The sequence below is a fragment of the Neofelis nebulosa genome, chromosome 1 (genome assembly GCF_028018385.1).
Source record: "Neofelis nebulosa isolate mNeoNeb1 chromosome 1, mNeoNeb1.pri, whole genome shotgun sequence".
Classification (NCBI taxonomy): domain Eukaryota; kingdom Metazoa; phylum Chordata; class Mammalia; order Carnivora; family Felidae; genus Neofelis; species Neofelis nebulosa.
The window spans coordinates 58,763,322-58,780,059 of NC_080782.1; the positions used below are offsets into that span (position 1 = coordinate 58,763,322).

General features: G+C 41.6%; 1 protein-coding gene across 24 annotated transcripts in view; it reads left to right on the forward strand.

The window, feature by feature from the left end:
• TENM2 (teneurin transmembrane protein 2) overlaps positions 1-16,738 on the forward strand; it is a 1,977,383-nt gene that overhangs the window by 1,547,333 nt on the left and 413,312 nt on the right. For 2 of the 24 annotated variants that reach the window (XM_058722821.1, XM_058722867.1), the window contains exons 1-2: positions 2,606-2,932; positions 3,469-3,551. The exons of 20 other annotated variants lie outside the window; for them this stretch is intronic. In XM_058722821.1, the coding sequence (XP_058578804.1) occupies positions 3,536-3,551 (16 nt within the window). In that variant the 5' untranslated portion in view covers positions 2,606-2,932; positions 3,469-3,535. Of the gene's footprint in view, positions 1-1,890; positions 2,153-2,605; positions 2,933-3,468; positions 3,552-16,738 lie in introns of those variants that run through there. 2 more of the 24 variants (XM_058722850.1, XM_058722840.1) reach the window with 2 other exon arrangements.

Genomic DNA, 16,738 nt, shown 5'->3' on the forward strand with positions numbered 1-16,738 from the left:
TGGTCCTGTATGTACATTATTAAAGCAAAATACTAAACTGAGATGAAACCAACTTGTTGGATGGTGAAATAGAAACTGGCCGTGAGTTCCACTGGTTTTATCTTTAGCCTTATGTGGGGATGAGGGAGCATTTGAAAGGTAGTCAGGCCTCTGCATTCCAGCAAAGCTGTACTAGGTGACATGAAATTGAGGAAGTAACTTAATGTCTTTGGTCCTCCTTCTCCTTTTGCATTAAGATGCCAGTTTTCTATTAGGTTAGAGTCTGTCAACATCTGTTCCTAGTAGTGTGAGGGGGATGGGGGCATGTAGATAAGTGGACAGAGGTTTCTGGAGGATGGGACTTCAGGCCACTTTTTTTTTTCTCCATCTTGAGTAGAGCAACTTTCTTCTGGATATCAAGATTCTGAAATATGTTTAGTTTACAGTTTAATCAACAGAAAAGGGTTCAGTTGATTTTTAAAATGTTGGAATTCCCTTAAAAAATAAATCCCCTCTTAATACTGTTTTTATATCCTCGTTAGTTTTTATTGACCTCTGTCTTGGGGCAACTACTGTGAACACATTTATTGGAGGCAAATGATAGTGATGAGTATGGCGTTTTGCACACAGATTGTCAGTAATGATCTGATTGCTCCGGGACCACTTTGAGATGGGGCTCAGGCATCTGTGAACCAGTCAGTGTAAGTTTTGTGTCTTTTAATTGATAACCTTTTGAAAATTCATAATAACCAAGGCTAATTCTGAGGTCACAGGATGCCAGGCACTGAATTAAGTACCTTATATTTCAGACTGAATCCTCAAAATCTTAGAAGTGAGTCTCATTATCTATAGTTTCCAGTTAAGAAAATTGAGGCTCAGAGAGGCTGAACAGTGTGTACCAGTTCACAGGTGAACAGATGACTGGCAGAACCTGAGGCTTTTCCCACCTTGCAGCTCTGGAGGGCCACAGGAGGGGTGCCCAGGGGATCCTTACTAAGATTTCTAGTCTGAGGTCAGCCTCTAAGTTGATTACTGCTTCGTTATTAGAGGAATAAATGATAATCTTGAATCATCTTCCTCCCAAGGAATCATCTCTGTTCTTGGCACTCTAGTTAGCTGCTTCTGAGTCTTTTCCAGGAAAAATTACAACGTGCATTGGATTCCTTAGTGGCAAGAATGAGTGGAACCACCTAAGCTGAGAGCACACTTGTACCCACATGTGGCTAAGGCCTCCTTAAGGGCCAATGGACTAGATGACCCAGGATTTGGGGTCTCAGGAGCCAATACTACAGCTTGAAATCCTCCAACAGGGCAATTTGTATCTGCTTTTCCATTCACCAGATCTTTGGGTGCCTCGGCTGGTGAATGATTGTGTGTGTGTGTGTTCTATTATGCTACCTATCATCTGCTTATTGCTGAGGGATGTTCTCCTTCACATACTGGAGCAAATTTCCCATTTCTTCCTTTGCTGTGTATCAGAGGGTGTATTTGCCCCCTTTGGGCTCTATTCCACTGACCTACACTGTGTTCTCTACCATACTTTCCATCTCAGACAGCAATTTTACATCCAAGTTGTCTGAATTGGGATGGACTAAGCCATTGGAAGTGGCCATCACTTAAAAAACTGGCAAACATAGGAGTGCACATTCAAAGGACACCTTTGGAGAGAGGCAGGTTGCTTTTCTGTGTTCTTGGATGAGACAACTGACTTTGCCCAAGCTGACTTCTTGCCTAGATAAACTGACTTCACTGTGAGGTCCTGCCAAAGGTTGTTTCATTAAGCGGTGCCTGGGGCTTTCACAAAGTGAAGTCACCTCTGCCTGCCAAGCAGGGACTTTGTAGCTAGACAACAGGGGAATTGCATAGCCTTCTCACTACTCCTACAGAGGAGGAAGCTCCTGTCCTCATCCATCCTTTGCTGTGCCAGCATACCGTTCTCTCTGCCTGTGACTAATATGCCCAGCTCATAATGTGTTGTCGAGCTACTGACAAGAAGGGAAATGGTGGACTGCAACTTGGAGAATTGTTCATTTTGCTGAAGAGGAGATGTGGGGACAGAGTCATTGCTCTACTTGGTGAAATCAGTGGTCTTCCCATCTAGTGCTCTGACTTGGATGGGACACCAAGGAGCATTTGTTGGGTGAGCATGATTGCTCTACATCCAGCTTGAAAGGTTAGTCATGTTGCCAAATGTGCCTTACTTCCCTTAACAGCCCATTCTAAATCAATCTTCCATGAATTCATCAGAATTTTTTTTTTTTTTTTTTTGTAGTGTCACAACTTGGCTGCTTCCATATCATCACCTCCAACCCAGGGCGGTCACTTGCAGGGCATGCCCCAAACTATTCTCAGAGCTTTCCTCCCTGGAGTGTCATCTGCTCACTCCAGGGAAAGTGTCCTTTCCCCCTGGCTCATTTGCCATCATGGCCATATTTCAATGCTCTCTTGGTTCCTGATAGATGAGTTGGGACATGCATCAAAGTGCTTCTGTTTCCTCTGAAAGAGGTTGAATCTGGGAAGGGTGGGGGGGGATATATGTGGGAATGGTTTAATTGTATCCATGAGGATTCTTAGTAATCAGGATGCCAGTGTGTGTTTTCCAGAGCCTAGAGCTGACATAAATAATGTAGCGTACCTCGCTTTGTGCAGGCTTGCTGAGGAATGCTGATGGAGAAAAAGCCAAACTGGGATCTGAAGCTCCCGGCTCCCGGCACAGCCTTTAAAATCTTTTTATTGAGTAGCCGTTTTGAAACAGCAGCCAGGGCCTTGGCGGGCTGTGTATGCTAGGAGAAGTGCATGAAGGAGTAACTTTGGAGGAAGCTGCTTCACTTGGTTTTTGGAGAATGAGAATCTAGTGCAGCTCGGGTGGCTCCAGCTAACGATTGGTTAATTTCATTTTGCCTTCCTAATCCCAGAAGGAATAGGACAGCTCCAGCAAGGCCCTGAGAGCCGGGTAAGTGTGCAGCTGTTGCTAACAAGATATGACTGGCCCCTCAAACATTGTTAAAAGCATCTTGCTAGCCTTTTAGAGCCTCTTGCCTTAATGGTAAGAGCCAAATGAGCTTTGCGGGACAGCTAACCCCAAATGAAGTCCTGCAGCTTAAGCTCATTTAAAGGCGAAGTATGCACTGGGGAGAACAAGAGGGACCACAAATGCCACAGTTCATTTGCAGGGAGGAAACAAATGTGTCTTTACGTGGGATTTTTACAGGAGGTCTGCCAAGCCAAATTTCCAATGGAAGTCTCTTCCAGAGTTTGATTTAAAGTGTAACTCAAGCCTTGTCTGGGGCACAGATGATACAAGTGAAGGAAAAGATGGCTGGGGGAGGGAACCAAAAGGGTGTTAGAAATAATCTTCTGTTGTTCATGCTAGGGGACAGGTTCTGGGCACTCAGTGAAAAAGACAGCTATTCCTTGCTTTTATACTCTGGTGATTTAGAGAAGGACCTCAGGGAACATTTGTTTTTTTTGTTTTTCCTTTTGATTAAGGCATTTGGGGTCTAGAAAAGAAGATTAAAGCAGGATCAGTTTAATTTATTTAGTCTGCCTCACAGACATGAAGCTTCAGAATGGTAAGTATCAATTATGTTCCTATGGGTTGGGGACTAGCTGGGAGAAGGGTTCTCAAGCAGGCGTTCTAAGCAAGGACCTGTTAGCAAATCCGGGCTGTTTGATAGTTTTGGGCCAGTGACAAGAACCTATGTGTTGACACAGAAAGAGTATTGATGACTGGAAGGGTCTGTGCAGCTTACCCCTTAAGGGATGGTTCTTTCTGCTGTTGCTGGTGTGACAATTAGGGGGACTTCATTTGGATGCCTCATTCACCCACTTAAATCACAAGAAAAATGTAAAAATGTTCAGGCACTTTCATCATGGAGCACATGCATTTTTTTGTCCCTTTTAGGTGGCTACATAATAGTGTTGACTTTTCTCTCCATTTAAAAAAGTATCATCTTAATGCCTTTTATAAAATTACACTTGGAAATTCTCTCTGTCGTATGATCCTCTGGATGTGATACTAAGAACTCTAGAACTTTTCACTATCTGGCTAGACTGGTGAAAAAGAAGGACTTTATTTTATTTTATTTTATTTTATTTTATTTTATTTTATTTTATTTTATTTTATTTTATTTTATTTTACTGTTTGTCTCCACTCCATTTCATCATCTCCCTACAGTGCCCAGGTTTTGTTTACCTGCTGCTTTGAAGGGTTTCATCAAAACCTGTATTCAGCAGTCACTAGAGCCCAGCATCCTTCTCTCTGTTTATGCAAATACTCTCCCAGACCAGAATTGTTTTGCCTTGTTTTCCTGGTCAATTTCTATTGTCACAGATAAGGAAAAGGGGATTGAGATTTCTTTAGTCCGAGGATCTATGTCAACAGTTGTCTAGCAATCCTTTCATTCTTCGGGCAATAGCATGCCCATCTGTGAAATGGGCTTGAGACCCAATTGAAAATGCTAAACCTCTGCTCTCTGGAAGCTTCTCAGTCATGGTTGCAAATGCTTGAAAAAAGTTATAATAGACAATTAGCTACAGGGTCGTCTGCCAGCTGTTTTCTGTAGGACTGAGTTTAGAAATAATTTAAGTGCCCCCCCCAAAACGGGTTGCCTGTTAGTTTTTATTTATTTATAAGTGCATTAGAAGAAAGTACATTTTAACTGAGAGAGAGATAAAATGCTTCTAATAAACAAAACTCAGTTTTTATAACCTAAGAAGTGACCTGGAGGAATGTGAGGAATTGATAGAAGGCTGTGGTTCTCGGGTGCAAAGTCACGGCTTCATGTTTAATTTAACAAAACATTAAACATTTCATGTTTAATTTAATGAAACATTAGAGCACTAGGATTTGTCACCTTCATGACAGAATGTCAGAAGTGTGGGATAGTTTCAGAATATATGTTCTTTCTGCAGAATTCACATATGACACTGGAAATGTTTCACAACCGAGGATGTAGACTTTTTTCTAGGGGTCTTCTTTCCCTCTGATAAAAGCAGGAGAAGCAAAAAGCAAGTAAAACAACAAAAACAACAGCACATTAGGCATGCACTACTAGTCTAGCTAATTTTAGGGGGACTATTAGCAGGCATTTAGGCAAATCTATTAACATTTAGCATCAGCACAAACGGAATTGCATTTCTACTTTTTGTGCTTCTGACAAAATAAGCACCAGGATCTTCAGGACAAGAAAAGAATGGATGTTGGAACCATGTGTTATGTGGTCAACTTGATTAAACCCATTTGGATTTTTTAATGAACTATTTAAGAAAGTGGGGTGAGATATTTGGAAAATTTTAAGTAAATCTATCAGTGTGACAAAGATCATTACCACTGAGGAGGAGAAGCCTACATCGCTCGCCAGGTTTTTTTCTTAGACTGGAAAATGTGGTTGGATGTTGTGCAATAGTGCTACTTTGCTTTTGGCTTGCAATGGAAAATTTTCCCATTTTGTATTTCACAGTGCTGAAATATAGATATGCCCGACCTCTCTGTCCATATTTGGCAGATTGGTAGGACTCTTTTTTCATCTGATGCTTAAAATGTTCAGATCTTTTTGACAGGAAATAAGAAATTATGTTTGAGCAATGCAGGTGATTGCCAATTCATTAAACGTGTACATATGTGGACACATGCATTTATAGACACACACACAAAAAAAATACACAGGCAAACAAAAGTTCCCCAGATTCGGCCTCGATTCATTTGAACTATCTCCTGCACCATCTCTGGAATGCTGTATGAAACACAACATAGTATTTTGTGATGGCAGGCGTGCAAATACCTCTCTGTGTTATTATATACTCAGTCTGAATGTGCAGCTTCCTCGTGTGCCTTGAAGTGGCTGAGACCAGATGCTTCAGAGAGAGAGATGTCATATTAATGCAATTCAGAGGAGCATATGGCAAGAGAAAAATCGTTATGACAGTTACTGACCTGAAGAGCAAGTAGCTTTTTTAACCTTTAAAAAAAATTGTTTTAACTCAATCCTAAGTAGCAGCTGATACTTTATTTAGTTGAATATTTTTTAACTCTCCTATACATTGCATTCTGGAATGGGGGGGGGGGTGGTGCAAAAGAGTGGCCTGGACTTCTAGAGAGCCCTATTTTCTTTGGTGGAGGTGGGGGGTGAAGAATCACCCTGCTGTCTCTGTGACCCCTCTGTAACCACCAACCTGACCTGTGGGTGGCTCAGAAATGATGGAGGTTGACAATCAACTCTCTTAATTTCAAAAGGCTTCTCTGGAGCACCCCCTCTATGTGTCTGGCACTCTGACAGGCCCTGGAAGAAAAAGCAAATGAGACATGGTTCTCATCTTGAAGGAGCCCTGTCTAATGGGGAACTTCTGCTAACAAAAATGTGTAAAGCATAGTCTTGGGTGCTGTGGGGACTGAGGAAGGAAAACCTTTCCATGGCTGCAGGTACCAGGTGGGTGCTGAGGAATGGGCAGCTAGTCTCAGACAGCAGGTCAGGAAGGCTTCATTGAGGCTTTTGGTCAAAAGAGGAACCTGGGAGTTTCCCCTGGAAGACAGAGCACAGAGCCTTCTGGACCCAGAAAAATGGTTGACAGATCAGGGAACTTCAGGTGCTGAGTCCAGGAAGGCTAGTTCACAAGGAAGGCAAAGGATTGTACTAGAATGATTAACACAGCCTCCGTAGTGAATGGCTTTCCATACTTTCAGTCTGCACCACCCTATCAGAAGTCTAAGGCAGCCAGGCAATTCATGGCTAAATGGATGGCAAGGGTCAGGCATCGGAAAAAAAAAAAACACAACAACAAAAAAACAGGGCATGGGTTTATGTGAGAGCTCCAATTTCCATGTCTAATTCGACTTAGAGAAAACATTGTGCTGGCTGCCACTGTGTGGACCAAACAATTAAATGTGAAGGTCCCAGATGAAGCCTGGGGGCTGCTAGCTTGCAACCTTTGCAAATGGATAGCACGTCCCTGTAAAGGGATTTCTTCCTCTGGCTAACTTGCTTCAAATCAGAAAAGATTTTGGAGGAGCTTTTACATAAGCATGGACTGTCTTTGGAGAGAAAATTTCCCCCAAATTTTCCAATTTTCAAGTACCCTCACTTGAAAATCTGCTTTTGGGAAGAGGTATTAAATACGTATGTTTGTTTACATCTGGATGTGTGTGTGTGTGTGTGTGTGTGTGTGTGTGTGTGTGTGTGTGTGTTTATACAATGGTGGGTGTGTTTGGATTCTTTCATATAGTCACAGCTTCTGGAGGTGGAAGCAGAAATGCAGGTTGAAACACCGACTCAGTAAAGACACACACAATTAGTCTGTCACAGCTAATGAATGCCTTTTTGCCTAGCCAATGCAGTACATGATTTGGGGGTCTTTTTTCCTTGCTCTTAATTTTTTAATTTCCTCACCACTCATTTAACAGTCTATCCTATAGTAACAGCAGATATGTTTCCCCTTCTCTTTGAAAACCCTACAGAGTTCCACAGGCATACCTTTGGAGAACACAGACTCCACTTAGTGTTGACTTGGGATGGTGGAAGGGAGCCTGGCAATAACCTTTTAGACCTTCTTTGCTCTGCCACCACTTGCCTCTCACCTAGCCCTAGGTCAGGAAGGGCTGCTGCTACACCAGAGCAGTCTGTGGGCAACACCTCCCAGGAAAGATTTGTCAGAGGGACCCACCCCTTCCTGTGGGCTCTGCGCTCCTGAATTGTCAGCATTTCCTTGTGAGTTAAGCTCCAGGCAGGCAGTGGGAACCCTGGGATTGGGCCCTGGCTGTCTCACCACTTTTGAGTAAGACTGCCAGGCATTTTCCATTTGCTGAAGTGACTGAGCTCACTGCCCTAACTTATCTGTCTGAAGATGCTAATATTTCTCAACTCTGTGGGAATATTTTTTTTTAATTTTTCTAAGTTTATTTATTTATCTTGAGAGAGATAGAGACAACGTGAGCAGGGGAGGGGCAGAGAGAGAGTGGGGGAGAGAGGGAATCCCAAACAGGCTCTAGGCAGCCAGTGCAGAGCCAGATGCAGGGCTCGAACTCATGAAACTGGGAGATCATGACTTGAGCTGAAACGAAGAGTCGGTGCTCAAGCGACTGAGCCACCCAGGCACCCCTGTGGGAATAATGTTAATGTGGACAAAGAAAAAAACTGTGGCCAAGATATCCACTTAAACCCCTGTTCCACAAACCAGCCACAACTTCTGTGTGTCTGGGGGGCTCCTGTGCTGAGGCTCACCTTTACTTCGTGAGGCTGCCCCAGAGCTCTCAGGTCTGATGGTCTAACAGTCCAGCAAACCTAGTGCTGTTCCTTTCTCTCCACACGGATCAAGTTGCAGGGGCTCAGCCCCTTTCCCTCAGGATGTGAAGACAACAAATCACAAACTAGCAAATGAAATCACCCACCCAAAAGCTCTATGCCAAGCAGACTCCCCTGAATGTTGGAGAAAAAGGAAAAGTTTCATATGCCAGCAGTAAAAAGAACTTGAAATATCTGATGGTCTCTTTATTTCTTACACAGTCTCTGCTGTTCAAGGAAGCAAAGTCAGTAAAGATCTATCCACTTGGGGCCCCAGATCCCTGCCAAGTTCCCTGCTGAATCTTTCTCTTCCAAACCAGCCAGAAATTCAAGTCTTTCTCTCATTGTATTTATGCAGAGCAGTTCAGCCCTCTCCACCTCTGCCCCCAAAGCCAGTGCCTTTGTGAGCACGCTGGTGGACAGAAGCCAATATATTCCTTGATTCTGTCCCAACACACTCTGCTGAAGGAAGACAATCATATAGAGATTGATTTCCCCACAGATACAAGTAATACTATTTCCCATCACCAACCTTCAAGCCAGAAGGGAAAAGTTGTTAGGTTTTTGTTTTAAATAAGAGTGTTTCTGACACCTAATACTGTATGATGTATTTCATTATTCTTCTCAATGTCCTTCCTTACATGGATGATTAATTGAATTACTGATTGATCAATTATAGAGGCACTGTGGCCAAAAGGTAAGAGCACAGACTTGGGCACCCTGCTACTTACTAGCTGTGTGACTCTGAGTGAGTTACTTAGGTTCTCTGAACTCCAGGTAAATGAGAAATGACCGTAGTACCTCCCTGACAGGGTGGTTATGTGGTTACATAATACATGGGAGAGTCCTTATCTTAGAACCTGGCACATGCAATTTGTTCTTTACTTTATTTTCAACTTGATCATTTCATTTCCTTGGTCCAAATTTCATGATAGGGTTTTTCCTTCTGTTTCCAAAATAATTTCAGTTGGGGTTGTTGGGGTACCAGGGTTGTGGCAGAGGCCAGAGCATGCCTCACCCCACCAGGGGGAAATTGGCACACAATTATTGACCCTCCCCTTCCATCCTCAACCCAGAAGGGGGCATTCCTGCTCTCTGCCTCGAGGCTGGTTTTGGGGTTAGTGTATGTTTCTCTGAAGTACCGTCCTACTGATCTTTTAATCAGAGTGCTAACAAACCCCAGTGGTTCAGAGTAACTGGAATTAGCCAAACTTTTGTTTTTTCCAAGGGCAGTATTACTAGAAACACAAACAGAAATATCTCATTCATCTTCAGTGGCAGAGAATCCAATTGTTCGGCCTTGGTTTGAGTCCTCCACAATTATTGCAACTAAATTTTAATCAACAGTTTCGGTAACAATATTGAATTTAAAAGTGCCTAGCTACTAGTTAGAGCATGGCTTAGCTCGTACACGGGCACATCAGTCATTCTGTGGTGATTAACATCTATTCAGAACAGAGAATGTATTATGGGTACTAAATTATCATAGGAATTAATGCAGTCTTTTTAAAGGGCTTAAAATATGTTAATAAATACAATATTCCAACACCTGCAGCTCAAGGAACCTAAGTCATTAAATTATATTTATTATTACAGGGATCTAGGTGGGGGGAAAATAGTTTAATGAGCATGAATGAAACAGAGGTTCTTTATTTAAAACTTCTTACCTAAAGAAACTGTTCCCTTTGAGGAACTCTATTATAGAATCATCTGCTATACAAAAAGTTAATCAGACACAGTAATTTTTTAACTTTGAAGAATGAACTTCAGGTTTTCCGTGGGAACATGACAAAACTCTCTACTCTCTTCCCATTGAACTTGGGATTCAACTTCCCCCTTCCCTGCTGCTTCTCCACCTTCTCACTGATGCTCCACCCAAGGGCCACACCCTACCCAGCTCTTTTCCACCTCAGGGTCTTAGCACATGCTTTTACCTGTCCATGATACTTACTTTGCAGCAACCCATTGGTACATTGCCTGGTTTTGTCCTAAACAAATTTTAATTATTAGCTAATTTAATCCTTGTAGCAACCTAATGGACTGGGTCCCATTATCATCCCCATTTTACCAATGGGGAAATGAGTCAGAGATTAAGTGCCTTGCCCTAGGCCTTGCTGATCTGAGGTGATCCTCTCTTCACCACAAAGTTCTGCCTCTTGTAGGGTCAGCTACCATCATCTCTCAGATCTCAGCTAAGTTGCTGGCCCTGACACCTTTATCTAAAATCTTCCCCACATCCTTTTTTCTCTTTCATTGTCCAGGTAACCCTTTGTGTATTAGCACAATTTGAAACAATTATACGTCTATATATTTTTAGTTGTCGTTTCCTTTCTCTGTCACTGCTATCATGTCCATGAAGGCAGCAACCGCTTTTGTTTGATGCTCTACCCTCAGCCATATTAAAGTAACTGACATTTAATAAATACTGAATAAATACTTGTTTAATGGGTCCTTGAACTCCTGTGCTCACCATTGACTGTCTGTCTGTAGCCAGAACAAATTACATTTTTCATCTCTCTGGATAGACACATGAAAAATATCTTCTTTTTTTAATTTTCAAAGAGTGGGGCTAACTCTTTTGTGTATTTTTTAAGTCAATTGATTTAAAAAAATGGCATCGTAGCATAATAATTTCTATATTAAATCTAGGTCCTTGTACATAAAATGTTGGGAAATTAGGATCCAGTGTAACTCATACCAGACAAGTAAAGACGCCAAGAACCTTGGAGTAGAAGCCACTTGGTCAAAGTAGGGGAGCTGGTTAAGACAGTGTTCAAGAGCATGCCTGAGTGCTCTCAGCACATGGTCCAGTGTTGTTTCTGCCCCTTTGCCTTACTCATTCAGTCACCCAGGCTGACAGCATCAAAAGAAAGCCATCAAAAACAGAGGAGCTTTTTCAGACTGACTTTTGCTGCTGCTAAGAACATTGTGCTTGGCAGGTTGGGAGCAGTAGATTGAAGCTCTCTTACTTTTTTAAATCTTGGGGGTGTTAGAGGTGAAAATTAACTGTCTGAATATCCTTTTGGTGGAATGCATTTGAAATACTATTTCCTGTTTCGAGGTGGAAGAAGGAAAATAAACAAACATATGTCGTGTGGAATTAAAAATGGAGGTCCCAGAACTACACATCATGCTCAGAGTGAGACACGAGCCTTAGAGAAACTGCCTTATTTTCCTGGTTTGCCAGCTTGCTGAGGACACGCTCTGACTACTAAAATCCCCAACACCATGGTTCTTTACCACTTATGAGCCATGGGCCACATTGAGAATCTGATTAAAGTTTTGGACTGTATTCCCAGAGAAAAAGAATATATACAAACGTGAAACATTTTACAGATTATTTCAGGGAGTTTATGGACATTAGTTTGTTCATTTCATAAATCTTTATAGGCCCATGGATTCTAGTTTAAGAAGCCCTGGTAACATATGATATTAGTTAATTGTAGTCGTAGTAGTAAGTTCTTACTATATCAGACACCTGGCTACCTTTGCACGTGCGCGCGCGTGTGTGTGTGTGTAAATAGTTTTTTACTTAATCCTCCATTATTACAACTATTCCATTTTATAGTGAGGATACTGAGGCTTAGAAAAGTTAAGAAACCAGAAAATATTAGAGCCTGGATTAGAACCTAGCTGATCTGATATCAGAGTGACACAAAGGCAGGTAGAGCAAGTTTGCATACAGTAGACCTTCACAACTTAGATGTAATGCCATGATAAATCTCATAGTAGAAAATAAAGGGTGAGCAAGACATCTTCAGAGTGTCACTCATAGCTACAAAGGGCTAGGGACTCCACCTGTAGGTCTTTGAACTCCTTGTGGAGATCTTATTGGAATGGTTTCAAGATATCTCCTCTTTCCAAGAACTGCCCTCTTTCCTCCTACATAGTGAGGAAATTCCAAGGAGCTTGACATCCTTAACCCATTGGGCTGTTCTTGTGGTTTTTATTATAGCCTGTATTCTATTTATTTTCAGTTTGAGAATGTCTTTTGTCAAATGGGCAGATGGGTCCTGTCTGAACGTGAAACCCTTATAAGAATATTCAGAACCAACTGGATTGTTAGCACACTTTATAAGAGGCGATTAGTGTGAAGTGTGTTCAGGTATTTCCCGCTTTCCCCAAGAGAGTGAATAGTGAACTGATTACAAGTTGCTTAAGAATGGGGGCGCCTGGGTGGCACCATCAGTTATGTGTCCAACTTCAGCTCAGGTCATGATACCACAATTCACTAGTTCGAACCCCGCGTCGGGCTCTGTGCTAACATCTGGAAGCCTGGAGCTTGCTTTGGATTTTGTGTCTCCCTCTGTCTCTGCCCCTCCCCCACTCACCCTCTGCCTCTCTTTCACAAATAAATAACCATTAAATTTTTTTTAAGAAGCTTGAGAATGATCCTTTGACCATTTTTTTCCTTTGTTTTTTAAAGGAAAGGCATCCTGAGTTAGAGTTAAGAACTTTAATGGATTTATACACCTCTAAGTGTTTCTTCTTCATGGTGCTTTTCTAGTCTTTTTATCTTATAATTAATTTCCTAAGTATCTGCTTTGGCCCAGGCCCCTGGCTGGACACTGAGAATAAAAAAGTGAATCAGATAAAGCCTCTAGCCTCAAGTAGCTTACAGTCTAGTAGGAGAGCAGGATATGTGAACAAATCAGGGTGAGTGTTGTGGTGCATGGTATGCAAACAAAGGAGACAGTGGTCAGCTCATGTTTAAAAGATTATGGCTAACTGCAAGGATAGACTTTGAGAACCAGCTAAGTATGGAAAGTGTATTCTGTAGGGGTGCCTGGGTGGCTCCGTCGTTAAGCCTCAGGCTCTTGGTTTAGGCTCAGGTGATGATCTCAAAGTTGGTGAGATTGAGCCCCAGGTCAGGCTCTGTGCTGACAACTCAAAGTCTGCTTGGCACTCTCTCTCTCTCCCTCTCTCCCTCTCTCCCTCTCTCCCTCTTTCTGCCCCTCCCCTCCCAAAAAATAAACTTAAAAAAAAAGTATATTCTGTAGAACAAAGATTCTCAAACTTCACTGGGTGTCAGAATCCTCCAGAGGGCTTGTTCAAACACATTGTTGGGCCCTAACCCAAATTTCTAATTTAGTGTGTCTGGGGTGGGTCCCCCAGTTTGCATTTCTAACAAGTTTTCAGACAGTGGTCATGCTGCCAGTCCAGGGAACACACTTTGAGCACACTCTTCTAGCCCTTCCAGAAGAAAGATGATAGAAAAAAACCTCCTTTCGGTTTTAGGTTTACGAATATGTTTCACTTCTCTCTCTCTCTCTCTCTCTCTGTGTGTGTGTGTGTGTGTGTGTGTTGTGATTTTCCTCATGAACATGTGTGTTTTGATATCTCCTTTGAAATTTGAGCTCTGTAACATTCTATAAGCTTTCCTCTTTTTTTTTTTTTTTTCAAAGTCTGACTTTGACTCTTTATAGGCAGGATACTAAGAAAAATGATAGGCCACTTCTAGAATTAAGAGTCTTATAAGTTCTTTTGGATGTGAGTCTGTGGGTCTGTGGGTGTGCCTTTATTCTGAAGCCAATCTTGCACTGTGGTCAGCATTGTTACTCACAAGATATCCTGGACCTGTGGCTGGACAATTATATTAACAAGGTGGTCAAAATTCAGATCTGCTCTTAAATACCCTTAGGTGATCTCAGATCCCAGAAAACCTAAATTATGTTCCCAGAGGAGTGAAGAGAGGGTCAGGAGAGAAGGGGGCACTCAGGAAAGCCTAAAACAGTGACAATGTTACAGCCTCGTCATAAACAGTCACATTTTTGGCTAAATGCAATGGAAAACATGAATTCATGTCAGAAAACAAGACCAAGTTCCTACATTAATGATTCTGTCTTTTTCTTTATTTTCTTGGTCCATTTTGCACAGGAAATAAGAACCTTGCGGACAGAAAGATCATCATTTGTCAATCCTTTTACAGCAATTTTCCCAGCGTTCTTTCAGCTCTAAATGCTTTTAGTATTTGTCAGTATCCTATAATAGCTTTAATGGGAGGGGGAACAACAGCAACGACAATAACAACTATTTGCTGCATAAGAATGAATCAAGTGCCTCTCCTTTCTGGACCACAGTGCAAATGATGGTTCTGTCCATATGTGAATTTCTACATGCAGCTGTGCGGTTATTGTTTGCACTTAGACCTTAAGTTGTCTGTAATTTTTATGTGTGTAGGAATGATGCCAATTGAGAGAGAGAATGGACCAAAAAAAAATATTTAGCATCTCGGAGATGAGACAAGTCAATAAACAGCTTGATTACTAATTCATTCAGGAACACAAATAATGGCTTTCTAAACTGAAACGACCAAATCCAATAACTAACTGTTTGTCAGGGCTGTAATAATGGTATTTGTATCTCTTTTAATTGGCTTTAACCTTTCCCTTCATGTGTGCAGTATTAAAAATTTAAAGAGGAAAGTATTTAGAGGCATAGATTTACGGCACTGCGTGGATTCTATGCTTTTAATGAGGTCAGGACAATAAACCATCTGAGCAGGACCTGCTGCCCGATGATGAATTACCCCCTTTTACAATAGATAGACTAGAGTGAGTGTGTGGGCACACACGCATGCTCACAGGCTGGTCCGCATAGATCAAATGATGCTCGGATTTGCTCTTGAGCTAGCACCGGGTTTCCAGTCACAAGGAGCATCAAGAAATTTTCAAAATGCAGAGCTACCATATACCACATGAAAAAGTGAAAGTTGCAGAACAAAATGCACAATGTTCATGTACGATACGGATTCACATGTCTGTTTATGTACATGTATAGATGTAAGGACAGAAGGAAGGAAGGAAAGAGCAAACGGGAAGGAAGAGAAGAGCAAAAGAGAAGTAAGGAAGAAAAAGGGAGGAAGAGAGGAAGAGAAACAGATAATGTGAAGGGAACACATGGTGGTGTGGTACAGACAAGTCGTGTGGTCTTATAGAACCAATTGTACAATACCTTTGCCCAATTCCATCATATCCTTAGCTTGAATTTGTAGATGGGGAGAATAGTTTCTCCACAGAAATCAGCAAGTGCTGCAAACCAGAGCTTTTTGTTTCTGGATAACCATTGTTACGCTTCTACTGATGTACCACTGGACACATAACAAACCATTCAGAATAGTTCCCTCTAGAGAGTGGGTTTACTAGGAGGAATAGGTGAAGCATGAGGGTGGAGAATGAGAGAGAAGACTTCTCCCCTCTTTACGTGCATCTTTATTTGAAAAGTTCATTAAGCATTTATTACTTTCTAATACATTTAAACAATTTGTTTTATTTTAATCTGCAAATATCATTGAAACTTTTTTAAAAATATAAAAATAGAATTAATCGCTTTTACTTTATAAATCAGGTGCAAAGCATTTGTAGAAGGAAAGTAAAAACAATTCAAACAAATGATAGAATATTTTGGTCAAAGGGCTTTAGACTCAGCCAGAAGTATATCCTTCAATAGTGACAACTTTGTCGCTCTTGTTAATCAAAAAGAATGCAGAAACACACACAAAAGGTTAACTAGATGAGTCCAGAAGAATGGAGTGTTTGCAATCAGATCCCATCCAGAAACAAATTCTAGTAAAGAAAGTCACAGTTGCATTTCCAAAGTTCTCTTCCAAAGCTCATCTCTTCCTATTGATTGGTTGACCCAAATGTTATCATAGTCTTTACCTAATCAGCAGCCTTGAGTCGACAGTGGAAACATTGCTAGTGAAGAGAAGAGTGTTCTACTTCAGATAATAGAGCTGCCATCTCACTGAAAACATACCATCCACGTGGGCCAGCAGTCTAGCACCGACTGAAGAAATGTTGACCCTTCATTTTTGCAGCTTTCAGATACTGAGGTCTCTAGTCATCCTCAGTAAGGGGGAGGGCAAAGAGACCTTGTGGTTTCTCCTTTCTAAATCCTTGTCATTATGTCAGTTGTTCAGTATCCATGACTGTCACCAACCCCAGGTAAAATTTTCTTAGGACCTGATTGCTCTTATTTCCTAGGATTCTTGCAGATGAAAGTCCATTCCTAGCAGCCCATACCTGACTGTTGATGACAACAAATACTTAATTGTATAAACATGTCTTCATTAGTGAACAAATATTTATATGCTAGGCGCTGAGTTAGGGATAGGGATGCAGTGGTAAACACACCAGACAAGGACCTTGCTTTCATGGAGCTGATGTCCCCGGAAGCAGAGGCAGATATGAATAGGTAAATTAGCAAAAATGTACTAGTGTGAGCAATGTTTGAAAAAACCATGAAATAGGGTATGTGAGAGAGAGTACCAAGTGTTTTCTGTCTACCACTCTAGAGGTGTTGGAAGGGCAAACACCCGAGAAGTGAATGACACTATGATGTGAATGACAGCCAGAAGCCAACCATGTGTCGATCTTGTTACAAAATGTATGTTGGAAGGACTCTTTGTGAAGATTGTTCTGCTCCCACTGAGGGTTCACCCACTTGTAAGACCCAAGACCAAGAAGGACAGATTATAGATA